The sequence below is a fragment of the Paralichthys olivaceus genome, chromosome 23 (assembly GCF_024713975.1).
Source record: "Paralichthys olivaceus isolate ysfri-2021 chromosome 23, ASM2471397v2, whole genome shotgun sequence".
NCBI classification, from domain to species: domain Eukaryota; kingdom Metazoa; phylum Chordata; class Actinopteri; order Pleuronectiformes; family Paralichthyidae; genus Paralichthys; species Paralichthys olivaceus.
Window position 1 is genome coordinate 2,543,825 of NC_091115.1, and position 19,539 is coordinate 2,563,363.

The 19,539-nt window shown below is 42.6% G+C and overlaps 2 protein-coding genes across 5 annotated transcripts in view; both read right to left on the reverse strand.

The window, feature by feature from the left end:
* Positions 1–1,649: 1,649 nt before the first annotated feature.
* On the reverse strand, positions 1,650–5,467 carry eri1 (exoribonuclease 1). Its single transcript, XM_069519779.1, has 7 exons — positions 4,978–5,467; positions 3,885–4,060; positions 3,577–3,793; positions 3,394–3,477; positions 3,197–3,306; positions 2,969–3,083; positions 1,650–2,648 (listed from the first exon to the last, which is right to left on the reverse strand). The coding sequence occupies exons 1-7, from the start codon at positions 5,059–5,061 to the stop codon at positions 2,406–2,408; spliced, it is 1,029 nt and encodes a 342-aa protein (XP_069375880.1). The 5' UTR covers positions 5,062–5,467; the 3' UTR covers positions 1,650–2,405.
* A 1,199-nt stretch (positions 5,468–6,666) lies between these two features.
* tmcc3 (transmembrane and coiled-coil domain family 3) overlaps positions 6,667–19,539 on the reverse strand; it is a 36,022-nt gene continuing 23,149 nt past the window's right edge. For 2 of the 4 annotated variants that reach the window (XM_069519783.1, XM_069519784.1), the window contains exons 2-5: positions 12,654–12,824; positions 11,157–11,938; positions 10,393–10,528; positions 6,667–10,030 (exon numbers count right to left, since the gene is read on the reverse strand). In XM_069519783.1, the coding sequence (XP_069375884.1) occupies positions 9,725–10,030; positions 10,393–10,528; positions 11,157–11,938; positions 12,654–12,824 (1,395 nt within the window). In that variant the 3' untranslated portion in view covers positions 6,667–9,724. The remainder of the gene's footprint in view (positions 10,031–10,392; positions 10,529–11,156; positions 11,939–12,653; positions 12,825–19,539) is intronic. The other 2 variants (XM_069519781.1, XM_069519782.1) reach the window with 1 other exon arrangement.

Genomic DNA, 19,539 nt, shown 5'->3' on the forward strand with positions numbered 1-19,539 from the left:
TATTCAATAGAAAAAACTAAAACGAAATAATGTGAAAAAAGGAATTTTAAACAAGACTTTTGCCACCGACTGGACATGAAGAGCTGCCAGAGATCACAAACATCTGTTTCTCTCACGAAGGCTTCAAATGAAACGGTTCAGCTCTTCTGCTCAGACACCGATGACAGAATCTATCTGTTGCTCTGAGAATTTGTTTTTTTGTGCATGAATAAATTCAGTCATATCTTCTGCAGACAGTCTGAGTCCAGCTCTCCAACACTTTGTGTTGAAGACAGACACAACGTGCAGGTGATTCACAGACAGAAGTCAAGTTTGGACTTTCTGCTCTCACCTTAGATTTAAAACCATAATAGAAACTTACAAAATCTATTTACATTAAAAAAAGAACTAACCGATGATTATTTCAACCATCAGTTAATCTGGAAATTAATCAATTAGTGTATGAAAAAAAAATTTATAAAATGGGATCAAACACCGATCACAATTTCTCAGAGCTCAGGATAAATCTTCAAAATGTTAAATTTAAAGTGATAAGAAACAAAAAGCATCACGTCCATACAAACTTTAACCACGAGTTAGAAACAGAAGATAAAACCGGACTCACCGGGGTTCATCTCAGGGACTGTATATAAAGAGGATCATCAAACTTGTTTCTGCTGAAACGAGAAGTTTTCAAAGTTTACATCAAACTCGACGCAGAGTGAATCAGGATAGCAGCCGGAAGTGACGCAATCGTTAATCGACTCTAGAAAAAAAAAAAAAGAATTTAACAGCAAACGTAAAACGAGAATAAATAAATATATTGAGATAATGTAGATTAGAATTCAGAGATTTACACATACAGTCAAATTAACCTGAATATAATCGCTCATTAGTTAATTACAGTCAGTTTGAACAGTCGATCGAGGAAAACGTGTTTTCAGGCTCTTTGTCAAACAAAAAACTCAGGTGCATTAATTAGTGATTGAAGGGATGGTTCACAGAAAAATGAAAATTCACTCATCTACCTGGTGGGGGGTGGGGGGGGTGTCCTCCTCTGGTGTCCTCCTCCTCTGGTGTGTCCTCCTCCTCTGGAGCCACGTCCACACGTGGATCACAGTTTAACAATGTTTTGGTTATTAAGGTTTTTTTTTTAATTATCTAGTTTTAATTGGACAGAGTGAAATGTGTCATTAAAAGGTGTTTTTATTTAACATTTTTACGAGATTCAATTATAATTATCTTCTTTTCCTGGGGTTTTATTAATGTTGTATAATGAATGAAGATGAAGATCTAGTGTTTAAGTTTTAGAATTCAGCGTTAGTGTTTCTAAATCAAAAGTTTAACTAAATGCAGTTACAGCAGGTTGTCTTTGCAAATTCATCAATCCCCATGACAACAGATGTAGAACGTCATATATATATATACATATTCTGTTTTAGAGCACAATAGAAATTATAAAATATATTATTTTGTTGAAGTGACTCTGGTCTCAGTTTGTTCCTCTGGTCTGTTTAGTTTAATGAAATATGACTTGGGCGCAGTGATTAAGTTAGAAATACATTCAGAACATCTTTATCTCGCTACAATCAAGAAGTAGAGACCACTGAGAAACAAGCTGAGGAATCAAACACCTGACGCTTGAAATTCAAACATGAGGCGACACAAGATTTAGCATTCGGAAGAACATTTATTCCTGTTAAAATAGATCAGGCTCCGTGAAATAAACATTAATTCCATACAAAAGGTGTCGGGATCCTACAACAGAGGCGGAACTCGCACAGAACTCACAACGGACTCACGTGTCCTCAGCTGTTCGTCAACGTTTTCACGTGATAGTTTCAGGATCTCCACGCAGACGATGAGAGTTCTCTTGGACTCGCTGTGGGAAAGCGGTCGTTCGATGTTGCGGCTCTGAAGCTCTTCACACAACACAGCGTAGCAGCATTTGTGTAGATTTGTTTAGAACAGCACCACGATTGGCACAAAGACAAAGTGAATATCAACACTTTTTTTTTTTTTGCCTCTAAAGTGTTTTTTTTTTCTTGGGATCAAACCCAGGAATAAAAAAAAAACTAAATCCTCACAATCAAGGGAGAAATAAAATTCATGTGGATCCATGTTGTGGATGTTTTTAGCAGCTTGAGAAGGCGTGAGGCAGATTTAACACAGATAAGACTGAAGCTCCTCCCACAGCACAGTGGAACGACCTCACACGTGGGTTTAAAAACAACTGCAGATGAGATTAGAGAGAAACAATCGAAGACCTGCACAGTCTGAAAAATCTACATTACATCTCTTTTATTTTTCAGACTCAAATCCCCGTCACCGAGCTCCAAAATAAAAACTTTACCTCGAGTCTGTAAAGTGCTTTGGATTCTTTTTTTAAACTCTTGTGGGGGGGGCGGGGGGCGGAGTCTGTGGCGTTACTCTCTACTGCGGGGGCTGTGCGGCGGAGGGGCTCCTTCCACAGGAGCCGAGCTGGGGACCGACAGCAGCTGACCGGCGTGCATCCGCTCGTTGACGCGCAGCTGACACCCGTCCTTCAGCATGCGAAGAGCTATCCTGGCGATGTTGCGCGAGTCGTCCAGGCCGGAGTGAGGCCGCCCTTCGTACTTCAGGCCCAGCTTCTCCAGCATGGTGCTCAGCTTCGTCTGCGTGCGAGGGACCTGGAGGGGGGGATGGGGGGGTTGTTGGTGGTTTTGCTGCAGCAACTTTGATGTGAGAAAAGTCTAATAACAGTAACCTTCCACTTGGGGGAGCCACTTCCACAGCAGCTTTATTACACAGTTAAAAAGAGAAAGTGGAGCTCAGTCTGTCAGTGCAGACGTTGGTCCATAACACAAACAGCAGTGAAAAGATCCACAGAGAACTTTGAAGAATAAAAAGTCTAATTTCTCACATAATGTTAATACATTTTTATTTAATTAAAGTTTTCTTGCAAAACCGATTAATTCAGTTAATGTGAAGAAGAATTAAAAAGTCAAACCTTGTAGAAGTTGCCGTAGGATTTCCTTATGTTTATCCACTTCTTTGCAAACTGAGGATATCGGATGTCGCTCAGGCGACACTGGATGTTGAGGAACTTGCTCATATCCCAGGCCCTGGAGTCGACGTGTGACAGAAAGTGACATTAACAGTCAGATGAAGTTTTTACTGAAGTGAGTTCGGAGGTTTTGTTCTAATTCTGCTGCAGAACTCAAGTGAGAAATCGTACCCATCAGTCAGGATGGCATATTTGTATTTTGTCCCGAGTTCTCTCTCCTGGAGCCAAGCCACGACTCGCTGAAGAACTTCAGGGAACGGGTCTGCGTCGTCAACCATTTTCTGTTCCACAAAAAGACATTTCCTTCATTCGTTATTGTCACAATGCTGATCAAAGAAGACACTCAACACAGACTGAGATCCACCAACCTGCGTTATTCCTGTTAACTTCACACAAAAGTCTGAAAGCTGCGGGTTCAACTCAGGTTTCACATATTCCTGAAAGGTGTCGACCTGCAAAATAAATTACAAATCAAACACACCAGCAATCACAAAACGTGCTTTGCATATTAAAAAGTGAACAACTCCGTCTTCATCACAAAATGAACTCACGATTTCTAACGTGTGTGTGCTGATGAGGACCATAGGGAACTCGATGATTTCGTGCAGGAAGTCCGACGGATTATCTTCCTCGCACGTCGCCTCAAAGTCGACCACACAGATGTAGTCGTAGTAGGTGTCGGTGGGCCCCCCCTCACCTGCGGACTGCATCAGCTTCTGCTTCTTATAGTGGCTCTTCAACCTCTTCTTCATCACATCCTTCACTCCTCTTTTAACACAAACACAGAAACAAGTTCAGTGAGAAAGAGAAGAGATCAAGTTCTTAAAAGGTTTCTCTCCAAAGTGTAAAAACATTTCACCTCGTGTCGAGTTTCAGCTCTGATAACTTGATCCGGAGCTCGTCCTTGGACATGCGGTTGATGTGTCCGTTGGCCACAGCGATCTCTTTGTAAACCGGATGACTGAAGTCAGTGTTGGACTGAGACGCCTGAGCATCAGATTCTGCTGCAGAACAAATCCTGCTGCAGGACTTTGTCTGAGGAGGAAGGATCACGATCAGCAGTGTAGAAATGAGAACATTAAACAGCTTAAAACCAACTGACGATTAAAAAAAAATCTTAATACAAGTCAAAACAAAATATATTTCAAATATTCATGTAAAGGAACAGAAGCACAACAATCTAATACAAATATGTCCCGTTTATCTAGAGCAGCAATAAAACCTGATATGATCTGAAGTCAGTGGGTCACATGACATGAAAGCTGTTGAAAACAATCATCTTCAAATGAAACAGGATTTTATTGATGGTCCCTCAGTGAAACTCTGGGATCAGAGTCCGTCAAATATCCAATTTCAACACAAGTTTGTTATATATTAACTTTTCTATTTTTTTAATAGTTTAAATAAAGAAATAAAGGGCATGTTATCTTTTCTTATCTTTAAACCACAAAGTGGATTTTCCCTCAGTCGACCTGTTCATGATTCATGAACTCCACCCGAGTAGAAAGTACAAACAGTGTATTAATACTGGAGGAAGATGTTTCTATACAACCACAGGAGGTGAACTGATCTGGAGACTGTTCATGTATTATTATTATTATTATTATTATCATGTTAACAGCAAATGTAAAAACTTTTTTAAAAAAGTTTCATATGTGAAGAACAAAAGCAACTTAAGACAATAATTGTGTTTAACTGCAGTGAGAAAGTTGAATAAACATAAACCTCACAATAGTATAAATAGTATAAAAGTACTACATTAAACCTGCAGGATATGTGTAGTCTGTGATCCAGCTGGAATAAGATATAATAAGAAGAGAAGCTCCGGATGTGATTAGATCTTTAGATTATCGATATTTGAATTCATGACAAACAGCAGAAACTACGATGTGACGAGAAAACATTTCGAGCAGAAACATTAGATCCATTGTTTGTTTTGTTTTCACACGAACCTTCTCTTCTTCTTCTTCTTCTCTCGTCGCGGACATCTTCACGTTCACGTCCTTGGTGTTGATGTTTTCTTTGTGTTCGTCCATTTAGATCAGAAGTCGATTTAAAAACAACTTGAACGCGAATTTATTCAGAGTGAAAAACAACGTTCCTGCTGCTAACCCTGCTGCTAACACTGCTGCTAACCCTGCTGCTAACCCTGCTGCTAACCCTGCTGCTAACACTGCTGCTAACCCTGCTGCTAACCCTGGTGCTAACCCTGCTGCTAACCCTGCTGCTAACGCTGGTTAGCCACAGCCCCGCTAGCATCCCTGCGCGTCTCCTTCGACGTTTGTTCGCGTTCTCGAGTAAAAACCATTTAAATCCTGATTCACGAACTCGCTCTGTTTGATGTCAGAGGTTTAAAATCGATCAGAATCCATCGGATCCGTTCTCGTCTTCGTCTCCAGCTTATCGCAAGACGAACCGCTACGGCAACTTCCGGTTTGCGCCAAAATAAAGACTACCCCACTACCGCCCCCTAGCGGTGCGGATGATACAACTGTATTTTATTATAATCTAATTTTTACTTTGTTGTATTGAAGTTTTTTAAATAAAATAAATAATATCTCAATTGCTTATTAATACATTTTATAAGTTTAAATTATACAATACATAATAATCTGGAACAGAATCTCACAAAACAGCTTTGCAGTCGTTCTTTCTGGTTTAGTTTAAGTGTGTATGATTTTATTTTAATGAGGAATCAACATTATATTGAGAACACAATGTTTTAAAAAGCTTTTTTTAATTAGGTGTAAGGGAATATTTTATTATCAAATACTTTTAAAGAACTGTTCACATCTGACCACTAGGTGTCACTATGCTCTCAGGTTTGTTTTGCGTCTGTTTCATGCAGATGTTTAGAAACTGGATTAAAGATTTATCCATATCTCACACAGCACAGCGACTTCTGCTTTAAATGCCTGATTCTATTCTATTATCTTTTGTTATAATGATTATTATTATGATTATTAGGTTCCATTTAACTCTTCTCTATTTTGATTTTCATTTCTTCTCTTCTCTTCCTTTTCAGTATCATGAATTTTGAAAAAATATGCCGCAGAATCTTTTACATACTTATTATTACACAACTTACTATTTATCAACATGTTTCATGGCATCTATTCATGAAACACTTACAACAGTACCTGAAACAAATAACATAAGCTCATATTCAGCGTAAATTCAATACATAAGGAAAAATCTAAGGAAAAAAATATTTATTTTAACAAATACATGAACAGGTAATAGAAAAATTACTTAAAAAAAATTCACAGATATTAAGACAAAGTGGTGCAAATAAGAAAATGTGCAGAATACTATGACCTAAGTAAACATGAATATAGCTGATATCCTTTAAAATACCAGGAAAAACACACTTACATTCTGTTTGTAATTAAAATTTTAAGTATAATTTGTCTCATACTACACTGGTATAACCAGTATAACCATGCTTAGTGTGTTATTCTCTACAACAATGCACCATGCTGTTTCTACATATGTTTTGTATGTAAGCACTCCTTCTGATGCTCAGAGCGTTTCGATCTTTACCACAGATCAACGCCGTCGTGTCAGAGTCGGTCTGAAGCCTCGAGAGCTGTATAATAAATGACATGTGCGGAATAACAAGGCAACAATGGGAAACAGGCTCATTCTTACAAAAACAAAGATTTATTTTGTCATCTGGAAAAAAAAAAAAAAACATAACTAGAAACTAAAGCACATAGAAGAGACAGAAATGTGAAAATACACATTATGGACTTAAAACATTCTGCAGAGAAGGTGCGTGTCTCACAAAGAGCAGACAGAAATAGAGTTCGGGCCAATTACAAAAAAAAACTACCCCATTAAGGACTAATTGTAAGAAAACAGTGTTAATTAATTAAAAAGGCTAATGTGCCTTTAAAATCTCCATATTTGGCTCTTTTTTTCTTTTTTTAAAAGATACACGATGAGAAAACAGTTACGCAGTAGAAGAAATAAACTGCATTGAAAAGGCATCAGTCCCATTTAGACCCGTCCTCATCACAGTGATGGGGGGGGGGGGGGGGGGGGGGGGGGTCACAGGGAGCGTGGAGCTACATTGTTCAGTTCAGTCTGCGATGCTGCGTTCAGGACACATGGGAAGGAAACAGGCAAAGATTCTGATTTATTAGCATGTGATCACCGGATCTGATTTTTCCATGTGAATCAAGTGTTAGTGTTTTTTTTGTTTTTTTTTGGAGCGAGAACGAACGTCCTCGTTTCAGGTTTTTAAAGGGTTAAAATATGATGGCAGGCTTATCTCTGCTTGTTTCAACATCAACAGCGTGGTCCAGGAAGTAAAACATCCCCTTGATTTCCTGAATAGAGATCAGATTGTTCAGCGTTTCATTACATTTACCACACAGCGACCAGGACTTCCGTTTCTAACACGCTGTGGTTTTCAACAGATGAGGACAGAAAGTCTCCTGAACAAGGTTTAATTCAAGAAGAGACGAAAGTCGTCGGAAAGGGAAACTTTGCAATGGTTTATGGGATGTGTAGTTCATTCACTCTTAAAATAATTATGTACAGTCTTGCACCTCCACTTATTTTATATTTTTATAATATTCTTGGTCCAATTCAAATGTTTTATGGTCACGACTCATCTCGTAGTAACTTCTGGAAGCAGAGTTTAAGTCCCTTTCCAGCTGTGTGAGAGACTCAAGAGAGAAAAAGATGACAGGAATTAACACGAATTACTAAAATCCTAAATCTTATCCTCTGAGGGGCTGCAGGGAGGGTGGAGCCACTCCCAGCCGACGCAAGGCGAGAGGCGGAGCCACTATAACGCAACAGAAATCGATCCTGGTCTGTTTCTTGGTTTAAAAGAAGTTTCCACAGGTGGAAATCTTTTCAAGTCAGGACTCTGAGCATCTGTAGTTCCCAACGGGCCTGAACGCAGCACAACAACACAAGGCTTCACACGTTCATTTGTTCTGTTCAACCTCGTTAAAAAAGACAGTTTGATAAAATCCAGAGTCAGACATGCTCAGAGTGTTATTCTCGAATCGTAGCGGACGAATCTTTCTTTTCTTCCCCTCAAATCGCTTTGACAAATAATATTCACCCGAAAAACATAAAACTGATTTTACATGAAGGAAACTTGAGAAATGTCAAAGCGACACGTCTGTGGACGATCATCAGACTTCCTCTGAACGAACAATTTGATTTTCCCCGACCAGCATCTTTTAATTAATTAAGTTGGATGGATTAGTTGCATATGTTCAAAGTGCAGCCTGCCTCTTTTTCAATTCACTATTCCAGGATTACCAACCCGAGCTTTAATGTCCCATATACTTTTAGTGGCACACAAATAAAAACATTTCTGGTAAGAAGGTAACGCTGGAGGGCTTCATGTTGAAGGAGAGAGAGCTGGAGAGTTTTATGGATTTGAACAAGGCGTAGTAAGTCAACTTGTCCTAGTTTATGGGAAGTGGTGGAATAGAAGCTAAACATATAACGACGTCATGACTTCGGTTGAGCTCTACCGGTGGATGTATTTTTTTTTTTTCTTTTTTCTTTTGGCTCTCGCTTCATATTTTGCACGTGGATTTTAAGAAGGAAATCAATCCCGAGCGTATTCCTCAAAATGTTGAACTTTTCTTTTAAACACAAACACACACGAGCAGGCGAACACAGACAGACACGATTAAAAACAATGTGGACCCGAGGCTTCGAAATATTCTTTTTTTTGAACGAGATACCGACGAGAAAAGCTTCACATAAATACACACAAACACACACACATCAAGTCAACAACCTTCAGGTGGACGTGTCTTTGTGACAACTGGCTGCTGGTGTGTACGAGAAGGAACCTAGAACACAGTCGGTGTTTGTTTAGCAGCGTGAGGTGGTTTCCATTAAGGTCGGGATATAATCTCTGTGTTCGCAGCAATAAAAACCCATTTGTTTATATTTAGACTTAAGTGTGTGTGTTGCTGCGACTGAGAACCTCCTGACAATCAGAAGACTCACATGTGATCCAGCTTTTTTTTTTTAATCCTGTTCTAGAACCCGATCAAACGTGAGTGATCTCGATGCGTCCAGAGATCCGATCGCTCAGCCCACATGCAGAGGCGGTCCTCTTGAATCCTATTTCACTCAGCCCACCCTCTCTTTCAACACACACACAAACACATTGACATCGGACACATCTGTAGTCTCGTTAAAAACATAGTTTGGTCGTAGTGAACGGAAATGAAACGTGTGTTTTGCATATCGAGCGGGGGAGGAGAGATCCGATCACGTGATCGGATCTCTCAGGCCGGACGTTGACATCAGGTCTGAACAGAAACCTGACAACTCCACTCGCGTCCAATCATTTCCAGCTTATTCTTCCTATTTTCGTCTCTAACGTGATTCACTGTTGCTGCAGCTTTGTGTGTTTGTTTGCACCTTCAGCCTCGGTTGTCACACTTCTGCTCAGTTGTTGCACAGCTCACATCTGTGTGTCGTTGGTTGGAATCACTGTCGCTCTGTGCTGAACCCCGCTGAGACATGCAAAGCACAAAGCCATGAATCAAGTCACCACGGAGCCCGGAAATTAGCTGGGGAGCGATAAGGCTGGTGTAAGGCTACATGTAAACTCCTCCCCAGTTTCTGTGTTGCCGTGACAACACGCCTCCTGGAGAACCTGGACCCGGGGTTCGGACGAAGTTATCTGCTCTCACTTGTCCTCTTGGCTCAGTGCGGCAGCAGCACTCGCTCCAGCGCACACTGCAAATGTTCCCAGTTCTTCCACAGCAGCGCTAACACGGAAACGCCCACGCAGGTGAGCGCCAAGTGGAGGCGGCTACGCAGAAGCGGGGCAGTGAACTTGGCCGCCGTGGAAACGCACACCAGGATGACGGTGACGATGGCCAGCATGATGTTGATGCATTTCCCCAGCAGCACCTTGGCGTCCGTGTTTTCCAGCTGAACCGTCTGTTGCTGCTGCTGCTGCTGGAGCTCGAGCTTCGACACGCGAGTCTGACACGACTCCAGGACCTCCTGCACACACACACACATGTACACGCACAAGTTAATTAGATTTGAATTGACATCAGCTCCATTAGAAATTAACAGGATGAGTGAATCACATCAGAAATAATTGGAGTTACTGGAACATCTCTGCGGCTCTGGTGTGGAACCTTCTCTTACTGTTTTCTCAATTGGTTTGTTTGAGATGGATATTTAATTTTTCTAGTTTCTTTTTTATTTGACAGACCGGACAGATTATTTTATTTGCTCTCTCCTTATTAAAGTAACCTAATAAACCTGAGTATTGCCTAGTGTGTGTCACGTTAAAGTAAATATCAGCTTCTCATACCGACTGTAAACTGTGTGTCCGTGCACAAAACATTACACGTTACCTGGATGTCCCGGGCCCTCTCATACGCCTGATACGCCACCTTCTCCTCAATGCTCGCCAGCTCCTGCTTCAGGTTACTGGTCTCGTGCTGGTGGAGCTCCGTCAGGTCATTTAACTGATCCTCCAGCCGCTCATACCTGAAGACACACACACACACACACACACACACACACACACACACACACACACACACACACACACACACACACACACACACACACACAGGGAAACATGTAGAGTGGGTGGAGGCAGAGCACCAAAGACTGAGTAAGAAACAATGCATAATTGAGTGCATGTGTGGGTGAGCACAGCAGTTTATCTACTACCGCTACGAAGCCGCGGAAAACATTTGCCCTTGGTTGACTCAGCAACAGTCCGGGGATTTGCGCGTAAGCTCTGCCATCTATTTTTAGTAGACAAAAGCTGATACTAATGTTCCCCAATAAAACTGTCAAAAGCTCTTATAAGATCAGCAGCTGATGTGCAAACAGAATTTACCCAGTTATGAGCGTTACTGCCGGCGACGGTGATTGGATTATTGTTTTTTTTTTGTACGGTGCAGCTGCGGAGAAATACAGTACACGACGAAAACTAACAGCACCTCCTGGTCAATAACAGGAACCTTTCATCAATAAACATATTTAATTTCATATTTTTAATTATATATATCTTATTTGGATGTTGAAATATTAGCCTCGTCCTGTCCCAGGTGAGTGGTTTGATTCCCTGAGGAGAAAAACATCGTGAACCCTCCTCTTCACTCACCGGTATCGTTCCTCCTGCAGCACCTGTGTGAAGTAGCCATAGTCTCGTTTGAACTGTGAGTTCATCGTCTCCATCTCCTCAGCCAACTGTCCCTGAGCGTCCCTGATCTCACGCACCATGTCCAGCACCTCCCCCAGTCGCCCGTTAGAGTCTGACCTCCCAGGACCCCCGGACCCTGCCGCCGAGCCCCCTCCTGGGTTCCCATTAGAGTCGGCGGACGCGGATGTCCCGGTGGAGCACTCGTCGTCGCTCTGGTACTTGCTTGTCTTGGCTACTGTGGTGGCGCTGCCGCTCAACCCCCTCGCCGCGCTGTCTACCTGCAGCCCTGAGCCTGTCTCCATGGAGCTCTTGAGGTGGGCGATGTTGTCGGCGCTGCCAAACTTGTTCCTGATGAGGTTGGCAAACTCCCGTGACTTGTTGAAGAAGAACGGCGGCGAGAGCGACACACCGGGCCCGATCGTCTTCACCTTATCCAGCCCCGGGTGGCGCCCGGTGGCGCTGACGTCCCGCAGGCTGCCCTCTTTACTGTGAGTCCCAGACTCCTTGCCGCTGCCGTCCTTGTGGCTTTGCTTGCCGTTGGTCTCGCTGTCCTTCATGCGGCGGTGGTACTGCTCCAGTTTCCTCTGCAGCCGGGAGATGTTCTGTGCCGACTTCTGGTTCTTCTTCTCAAAGACCTGACGGATACGAGACACCTGCTGCTTGTCGGCGTTGTTCACCAGCTTCAGGTACTCGGCCACATTCTGGTCCCGAGCCGCCTGCTCCACCTTAATCTGCTCCGTCACCTGAAGGGGGGACGACAGCAGGAAGAACCGGAGTTAAAAGATGTATTGGATTGTTGACAGTGAAGAAATGATGAAATTCACTTTTACTTCATATACTGAAACTTCTACTGCACCGTGGCTGCACCATTACATCTTTTCTTTTGACAGTGTTTTTGTATTTGATTGCATCTAACCTAAGTTTCTAAATACTGCATCTCTTCACCATACACAGTTCTCTTTAAGTTGTTCTTTGTGAATTGTTTCACTTCCTGTTTATACTTTATTCGTATGACACACTAGAGGCAGCACTTAATTATATATTATTTGTTTATTATCTCATTATCCGGTTTCTGTCCCAAATTACCTTCAACATTTGAGATAAAGCACCAAATTTAGAATTGAACTAATCTGGGCTGAGGCCTCATCTTCCTTCCTCTTGCTCCGGTGGGTTTCATTTCACTCTGAGAAGCCAACTTTTAAAAAGAACCGATTAGGGAGTTGATGAGGTGGAGCACAGCTTTTCATAATTTCAACTAATGCAGCATCACAACAGACATTTAATTAGACTTGCCTCATTACTGTATAAAAGAAATTCCAGTGAACCGAGCTGGAGAGATTTAATCTTCTTCCCCTGTGTGATGTATGTTATGACGGCCCACGCGTCACATGTGTACACACACATGCTCAGCAAGTCAAACACAGTAAATTAACGAAGGTGAGTGACGTCTCCTCTGACCTTGAGGATCTTCTGCTGCAGGCTGTCGATACCCAACGCTCCCTTGGTGAAATCCAGTCCCACTCCGTCATCTCCGACGCTGTCAACCACGTCCAGGTTGGACTCTGAGCCGCCGCGACGAATGGGCACCGGGATGCTGAGGATGTTGACATCACAGACGCTGCGATCTGCCTGTGGACACATGGAAGAGGAGGAAAAATAAATACTAAGCACTCAAGGAGTTTGTTATCTTAACAGTGGCGTGAAATTAAATGTTGTGGGGGGGGGGGGGGGGGGGGGGGGGGGGGGGGGCATGACCAGAGGAAGAAGCAATTTAATGAGGATCCAGGAATTCTTCGGGGGGGGGGGGGGGGGGTTCTCGGTGGAGGTACGGAATGCTCGCTCCCTTCTAGTCGATGTTGAAATATATCAGCTAATATATAAATAAACTAACCGTATTATAAATTACTTGAAATAGAAGAAAACACAAATATATTCACACAGACATCCGTGTGTACAGACACTCAGGTTTAGTCATGTAACAGAAACCTGCTGCACAGTCGTGGGTCATTGCTCCATCAGGTGTTTTTTGACCCTTGTAGAAATACTTTCTTTCATCGTCCAAGTTGTCTTTGTGTCTCTGGCTCACTGCCTCGTCTCTTAGTGAGAACAACATCTACTTTCCTTCTCTAAGAAAGAAAGAAAGAAAGAAAGCACAGAGCTAAAAGAGAAGAGGATCAAACGAATGCCGTCATCTTGAGAGGATTCCTGGGGTTTATATCTGAGAGGAGGAGGGGTTGGATAGAGAAGTTGATGAGACTGTAAATCTGTCTTGAGTCAGCAGAGGGGCTGCAAACATACACCCCCCCAGAGCCTATCCTGAAAAATCCACTCTGCTCTGACAAAGGCAGACAATTATGTAGGACAACCTAAAATATTAGTATGTGGTGACTCTAGTTGCCACGGCAGCAAAGCACATGACATGTCCTGAAGGCAGTTTTTGCTGACTTAATTTCTTTTGTCTTTTTTTTTTTCCCTCACACAAGCAGAACAAACGACACTTTAATGGCGTCATGTGGCGTTTCGCTGTGCAGCCAGTGATACGTCCCGCAGCATCAGCGACCATCCAGCGATCCTGTACAGCATCTACTGCTTTTCATTGTTCACACGGTCATTCATGTTAATGCTCGGAAATAAACAGTACAGATGGCTCACACACTCAGAACATCACACACACACACACACACTGCTATCGCACACGACGCAGGCGGCGAGAAACAGCCAGAACGAACCTGTGTGATCCTGAGTCATTCCAAAAAAAAAACATAGATTTACAGGTTGTGCATTCACAAATTGAAGATTTTCTTGGTTTTATCTCGATAGAACAAATAATTTGAGGCTCGTGATGAGATTTTAAAACACTTATAGCTTTAAGGAGAAGTCCATGAACATTCAAACTCCCCCAGAAACACTGTATTCGTATGGTTTTATTCTCTTCTATGCTATGTAAGTGCGTGAGCACGCCGAGAGGCCCCTGTGGTTACAGCGGAAGAGAACATTGGCTTCCTATCTAAACATACATGTATTGACTCAACAGTGAGTCATGCTGTTTTTACATATGTGAGCAGATCACACTTCCCTCTCACACGGGGTCACGCAGGTCACGGAGCGGCAGGCCGAGGTGGATTTGAGTGAGTAAACGCGTGGGGAATTATTAACATGTGAACACACAGAGGCACCATGCAGAGCAGAGACAGGGGGAGGAGGAACACGGCAGATATCTGGTCAGTGCTCAGCCCCTGACCCCAGGTCTGCGCTGAGGCCATTTAGATTACAGCACAGATGAGTGGACACACAGCCAATACACATCAATAACACACCCGGGCATTTGTCCACTGGGAAATATGACGGGAACATTCACTTGTCTGGAACCCTTCTCCAAGTAATAAAAAATGTACGAACGGATGTGTATGTGCTTCTCCTAAAAGTGAAACATGGACTCCAGCCGTTTCTCCTTGGAGGAAACTAATGCGAGCCATAAAACTTGCTGCTCAAACTCGCTGCTCAAATGTTATAAATCAGATTTTACACACACACACACACACACACACACAACAACAAACAGCCTACAAGTAAAAATTAAATTCCTGGCAACTGAGTCAAGGAGTTTACTTTACATCTGCAGCTTCCTGGAAGCTCTGATGATAAGAAAATAATATGTATGAAAATGGATTATGTCACATGCTCTGATGCGTTTCAGTTCCCTTTCGAGGAACACAGATCCTCTCCCTGTCAAACATTATCACAAAAACACATCGGTGCTGTACACAACTGAGAGGGAGGATTCATAATCAATAATGATCCAATCCAATATGACGAAGTACATTTTGAAGTTCTTTCACATCTTCAAATGTTCACGTTTCTCTTAAAATTTGTTTGATTCAATTATCTAACGTGCTAACTGACCGCTGAAACTGATCTGTCATTGTTCGAGCCCGTGTTTCAGCTGGACTCTGATAGCACGCCTCCAAGTTACAATCACGACTCTGACTGAATGACATCAAAAGCGCAGCAGGACGCAGCATCGTATTCCTTTTTCTGTGCGATGGGAGGAAGCGGAGACGCATCGTGCATTTTAATTCACTGTCTATGATTCTGATGACGACACGAATCGTCCGTTCAAAGCCCCAAATCAACACAAAGCAAACTAAATGAGGCAGATGTGTTGGTGTGTGATTTAAATTGCCTTTTCATATAAAAATTCTAAGATTAGAGGCTGCAGAGAAAGCCTGTGGTCTGTACTTTGTGTGGAAAAGAAAGAGAGTGAGAGAGTGGGGCCAGTAAGAGCTACTCCAACTCCCACAAATCCAGCTCATCTGAGCAGCTCATTGATGGGGCTGGGAGTGAGGACCTTGCCAGGGGAGACGTTGGCCTGGCACAAACTCACAAGAACCTGCCCAGGAAAACCTTTTTCGATTCACACTCGCAGCACCGGGAGCCAGTTATTCTGATCCGCTGACTTATTCTCCACAAACATGAGCCAGAGGTAGAGTCGTGTCGGACACGAGGAGATGGTGAACACGTCGTTCCGCCCCTCAGCTGATCAGTGTAATTTTGTAAAAGCCAGAGTGACAGGGCGGGACTCAGTGATTTGTCAAAAAAACAATCAGAAGCTGTCGGCGGCTGACGAGTGAGCGAAACGATCCGTGGAACAAATCCGTCAACACAAGGCTGTTTAAAGAAAACTGTCGATGCGTGTTCGTAAATGAAAGAGTAAAGAAAGAAAATGTGCTGTACATAAATGTTATTTGTCACTGCCAACAGTCACAAAGAGAGCTAATGCAAGGGCTGCTCATCAATTGGTCATTTTATTTGTCGTTTTTTTTTAAGGAAAAAGGCTGAAAATGAGTCAGTGAAAACGCAAATTAACACATTTCATTCTCTGTTACATGGACACGAATAATTAATTTGATTAATTCAGCAATTAATACTAATAATTCAATTTTATAATTCACATTTATCAAAAGAAAACATGTCATCTACTGGTTATGAGTTTCAGAGTATGTGGTTGTGACAGTACATTATGAAATGAATGAACTGATAAATACATATATAAAAGTTTTGTACAATGAATACATCAGATTTTACTACATTAGTCACCTGGGCTCTAACCCAACATGGGGCCACACGCTACCTGAACCACATTAACTGACTGGCTAATGAAACTGGTTTGAGTTTGAGTGTTGAGGAGCTGAGACTAATGGGATTGAGAGAATGAGATGTTTAAAACCAGGGTTCTTTTTTTTTTTTTTTTTTTAAAGCCAATCACAGAACGCTTCCTCCGCCTAATGAAATTATATCGTTGAGGTGCACACAGGAACAGAGGTGGAGGATCTGCACTGCTGGATGAATACACGTCAACCTGCATTAAAGAACAATAAGTTCTCTGACGTCACACACGCAGCGCAACTGTTTTTTTGAGATACAGCTCAGATCACAGTCCTCAAACACCAACGCCCTTAGAGCAACCCTGAGAGCTCGGCTGGAAACGGATGGTTATTTTAGTCGTTCCCGTTTTCTTTACTTTCTATTAACAGATGTTTTATCACCTTCTTACCCAACAGCACAGAATACACAGCGGACAAATGGAAATGTACTCTGGCACACGTTACAAGTTTGGAAAGGCTTAATCCAGCAATCCCTTTTATATTTGCCAAGGCCACTCTGTTCCAGCCGACTTGAGAATAACACAGACGAGTACCCCTGCTAATTTATGACTGTGCTTCCCGAGGGCTCGAGAGGAAGCTCGCACAGCGGCTCTAATGCACCGGGATGCCACAGAGTCAGTCCAAGTTACACAAACCGCAGCACCTGCAATTCAAAGATATTCAACCAGCTGGGAGACGGCAGGGAGGGTTTGTGTGGACAGATGACTAAAACACTCCTGTGCAACACAATAATTGTATTTTTCTGTATAAATAATAAATGAAACACAGTCCCAGGGTGGACCTTTAACGGTGCTATCCATCAATGAGATTGCATCGTGCACAATGAGGGCTATTAAGCAGCGTGTGGTATAATTTTCACATTATCTTCACATAATCTTAGAAATATGGCGCCCCAGCTGTGCCACTTCACATCACCACAACACTTCTGCCTCCACTGCTTTGAGCACTTTAAACTTTTCTTATCTCAAAAGTAAACTTCTCTTCTGTCCACAGGTCTGCAATTAAATCTGCCATTTACGCAGAAAAATGACTGAAGTCCAAATATTTTCCTGAATGTTTCTGGAGGGGCTGTAATTAAATATCCTTGTCAGATTGTCCTAAAGTTTTTCGGGGACTTTTCCGGCCGCCCCCCCCCTCCCCCCGAGTAAAATGTCCAGTGAGCCCATGTGAGAAAACAGCAGAAGAACCTTGTTGACGAAGACATGTGACGGCTACAAAACAGTATTCAAATCATGCACTGAGGCACGAACTAAGCTTTAGTTCACCACAAAAAAAGGAAATAAAGTGAAATGAGACATTTGGTTCATGTGAATATGGCAGCAGAGCCTCCAGCCTGAGGGGAGTAGCATGACTCTGTGACCAGAGCAGAGGAGCCTCTCGTGGGGAAGCAAGCAGCGGACAGAGCAGACAGGCCCACCTCCCCACGGGGCTCCACAGATACAGAGAATCACGCACAGAATAAATGAAAAGCCAAACAGTCTGGGAACAGATGGAAAACTGGAAATGGGCTAGGAGACAAACAGAGAGCGCGGAGGCAATATTCCGGATCGTAACGAGGGCTCGACACTAACATTTCCTCGTATGCTGCACAGATTGTAAAGGGAGATGTGATTCAGAGCGACATTCACCAGACTGTCTAGACTACATTTAAATTCAATATCGTTTATCAGTTTTATGAGGAACAAGAAGATTACGAGCAGATTGTATTAAAATATGAAAACATTTACAAGAGTAGGGTAATAAAACAAAGATTCTACAGGTACATAGTTCACAGTATTTTATCATTTTAGGTGATTATGCATATATTTATCATAAAAGTATTTACAACCCCCGAAAAAAAAGGATTTTGTTATAAACAGCACATTTCGACTTCTTCTCAGTATATATTAGTTTCACACAGATAAAAATGTATTCACTTCTTCTTCTCTGATCCACAACAGCAGTTGCACTGACAAGTACTGTATTTAGAACAGTAAAGAAGAAGTGATCCCCAGTAGTTTAGCGTTAGCTTGTGGCAGCTAAAATAGCAGCAATAGTTCCCGCTACAAATAAAACAGAGACCTTTACCGCAAGACTTCAGTTTTGAAGGATTGCCAAATACAACACCAGCAACAGCAATCATCACTTCCATGGGATTAGTAGCATACAGCTGTTAAAATATGTTATATAAGTTGTATTGTTTTTAAGCTTACTGGTATCTGAACTAGGATCTACACACAATTCACAAAAAAGCATTTAGTCCAAAGTCCAAGTGGTTTTTTTTTCTACTTTCTGAAACACAAACACACACACACATACATACGCACACACGTGCACTGAGGCCAAACCCAAGGTGGGGCTGAGGGGGAGTAAACAGTGTGTGTCTGATTACAGTGTCGCTGCAAAGCCTGAAAGGCAATTTCAAGTCCGAACAGGCCACTCTCTGCACACACACCCACGCCCACACACAGATGCTTACGTGGCGGGCAGAACAGGACAGGTCCGGATGATTCTGAGTCTGAGATGCACAACATGATCATTGTCTACCAGGTGATCAGAGGATGCAGCCATCAGAGCACCAGCTCCCACCTTTAATGGATCCTTCCCTTAACAACCCCCATCGTATCACTGACCGTAATTCATTCTGCACTGAGACTGCAGTTGCTTCCCCGCTGCTTGTACTGTCGTGCTTCTGAAACCACTTAATTTGATTCAATAGCACTTAAGCATCAGGTCAAGTCATATTGTCTCATCTCGACTATTTCTGCATTGATCCAGGCACCACGAATCAGTGAGGTGGTGATGAGGACAATAGCGAATGTCTAAAAAGGACATTAGCCAAAGACAAACAGGACCTGGAGGCCAATCATAGCATCTAAAGGGGGGGTTCTAATGAGACGCTTCTGTTAACGGACACAGGATGAGTAAAGAGAAATGTTTGGGAGAGAGAGGACACATTCATAACATAGGTTTTTCAGTGTTTCAGACTTTGTGCAGTATGTAAGCTGCCTGATAAGAAGTTTAATTTCCAGCAGAGCTCTGTAGTTTGTCAAAGTGACACATTGATAGAGAATGAAAGTGGCTCAGTGCTGCAGTGACATGGCCTGGGAAACACCCCCCTCCCTTCCTCCACTGCAGTGCCTCATTAACCATCCACAGACGGAGGGATGAGGGAGGTCGGCATGTCTGACTGAGATATC

What these genes read in the sequence shown, in the direction of transcription:
- eri1 (XM_069519779.1), bottom strand. Translation starts at nt 5,061, where the DNA reads ATGGACGAACACAAAGAAAACATCAACACCAAGGACGTGAACGTGAAG. An exon ending in AAGAAGAAGAAGAAGAGAAG is followed by an intron (nt 4,061 to 4,977) that starts GTTCGTGTGAAA and finishes CTTCCTCCTCAG; the next exon opens with ACAAAGTCCTGCAGCAGGAT. An exon ending in CCTACGGCAACTTCTACAAG is followed by an intron (nt 2,649 to 2,968) that starts GTTTGACTTTTT and finishes CCCCCCCTCCAG; the next exon opens with GTCCCTCGCACGCAGACGAA.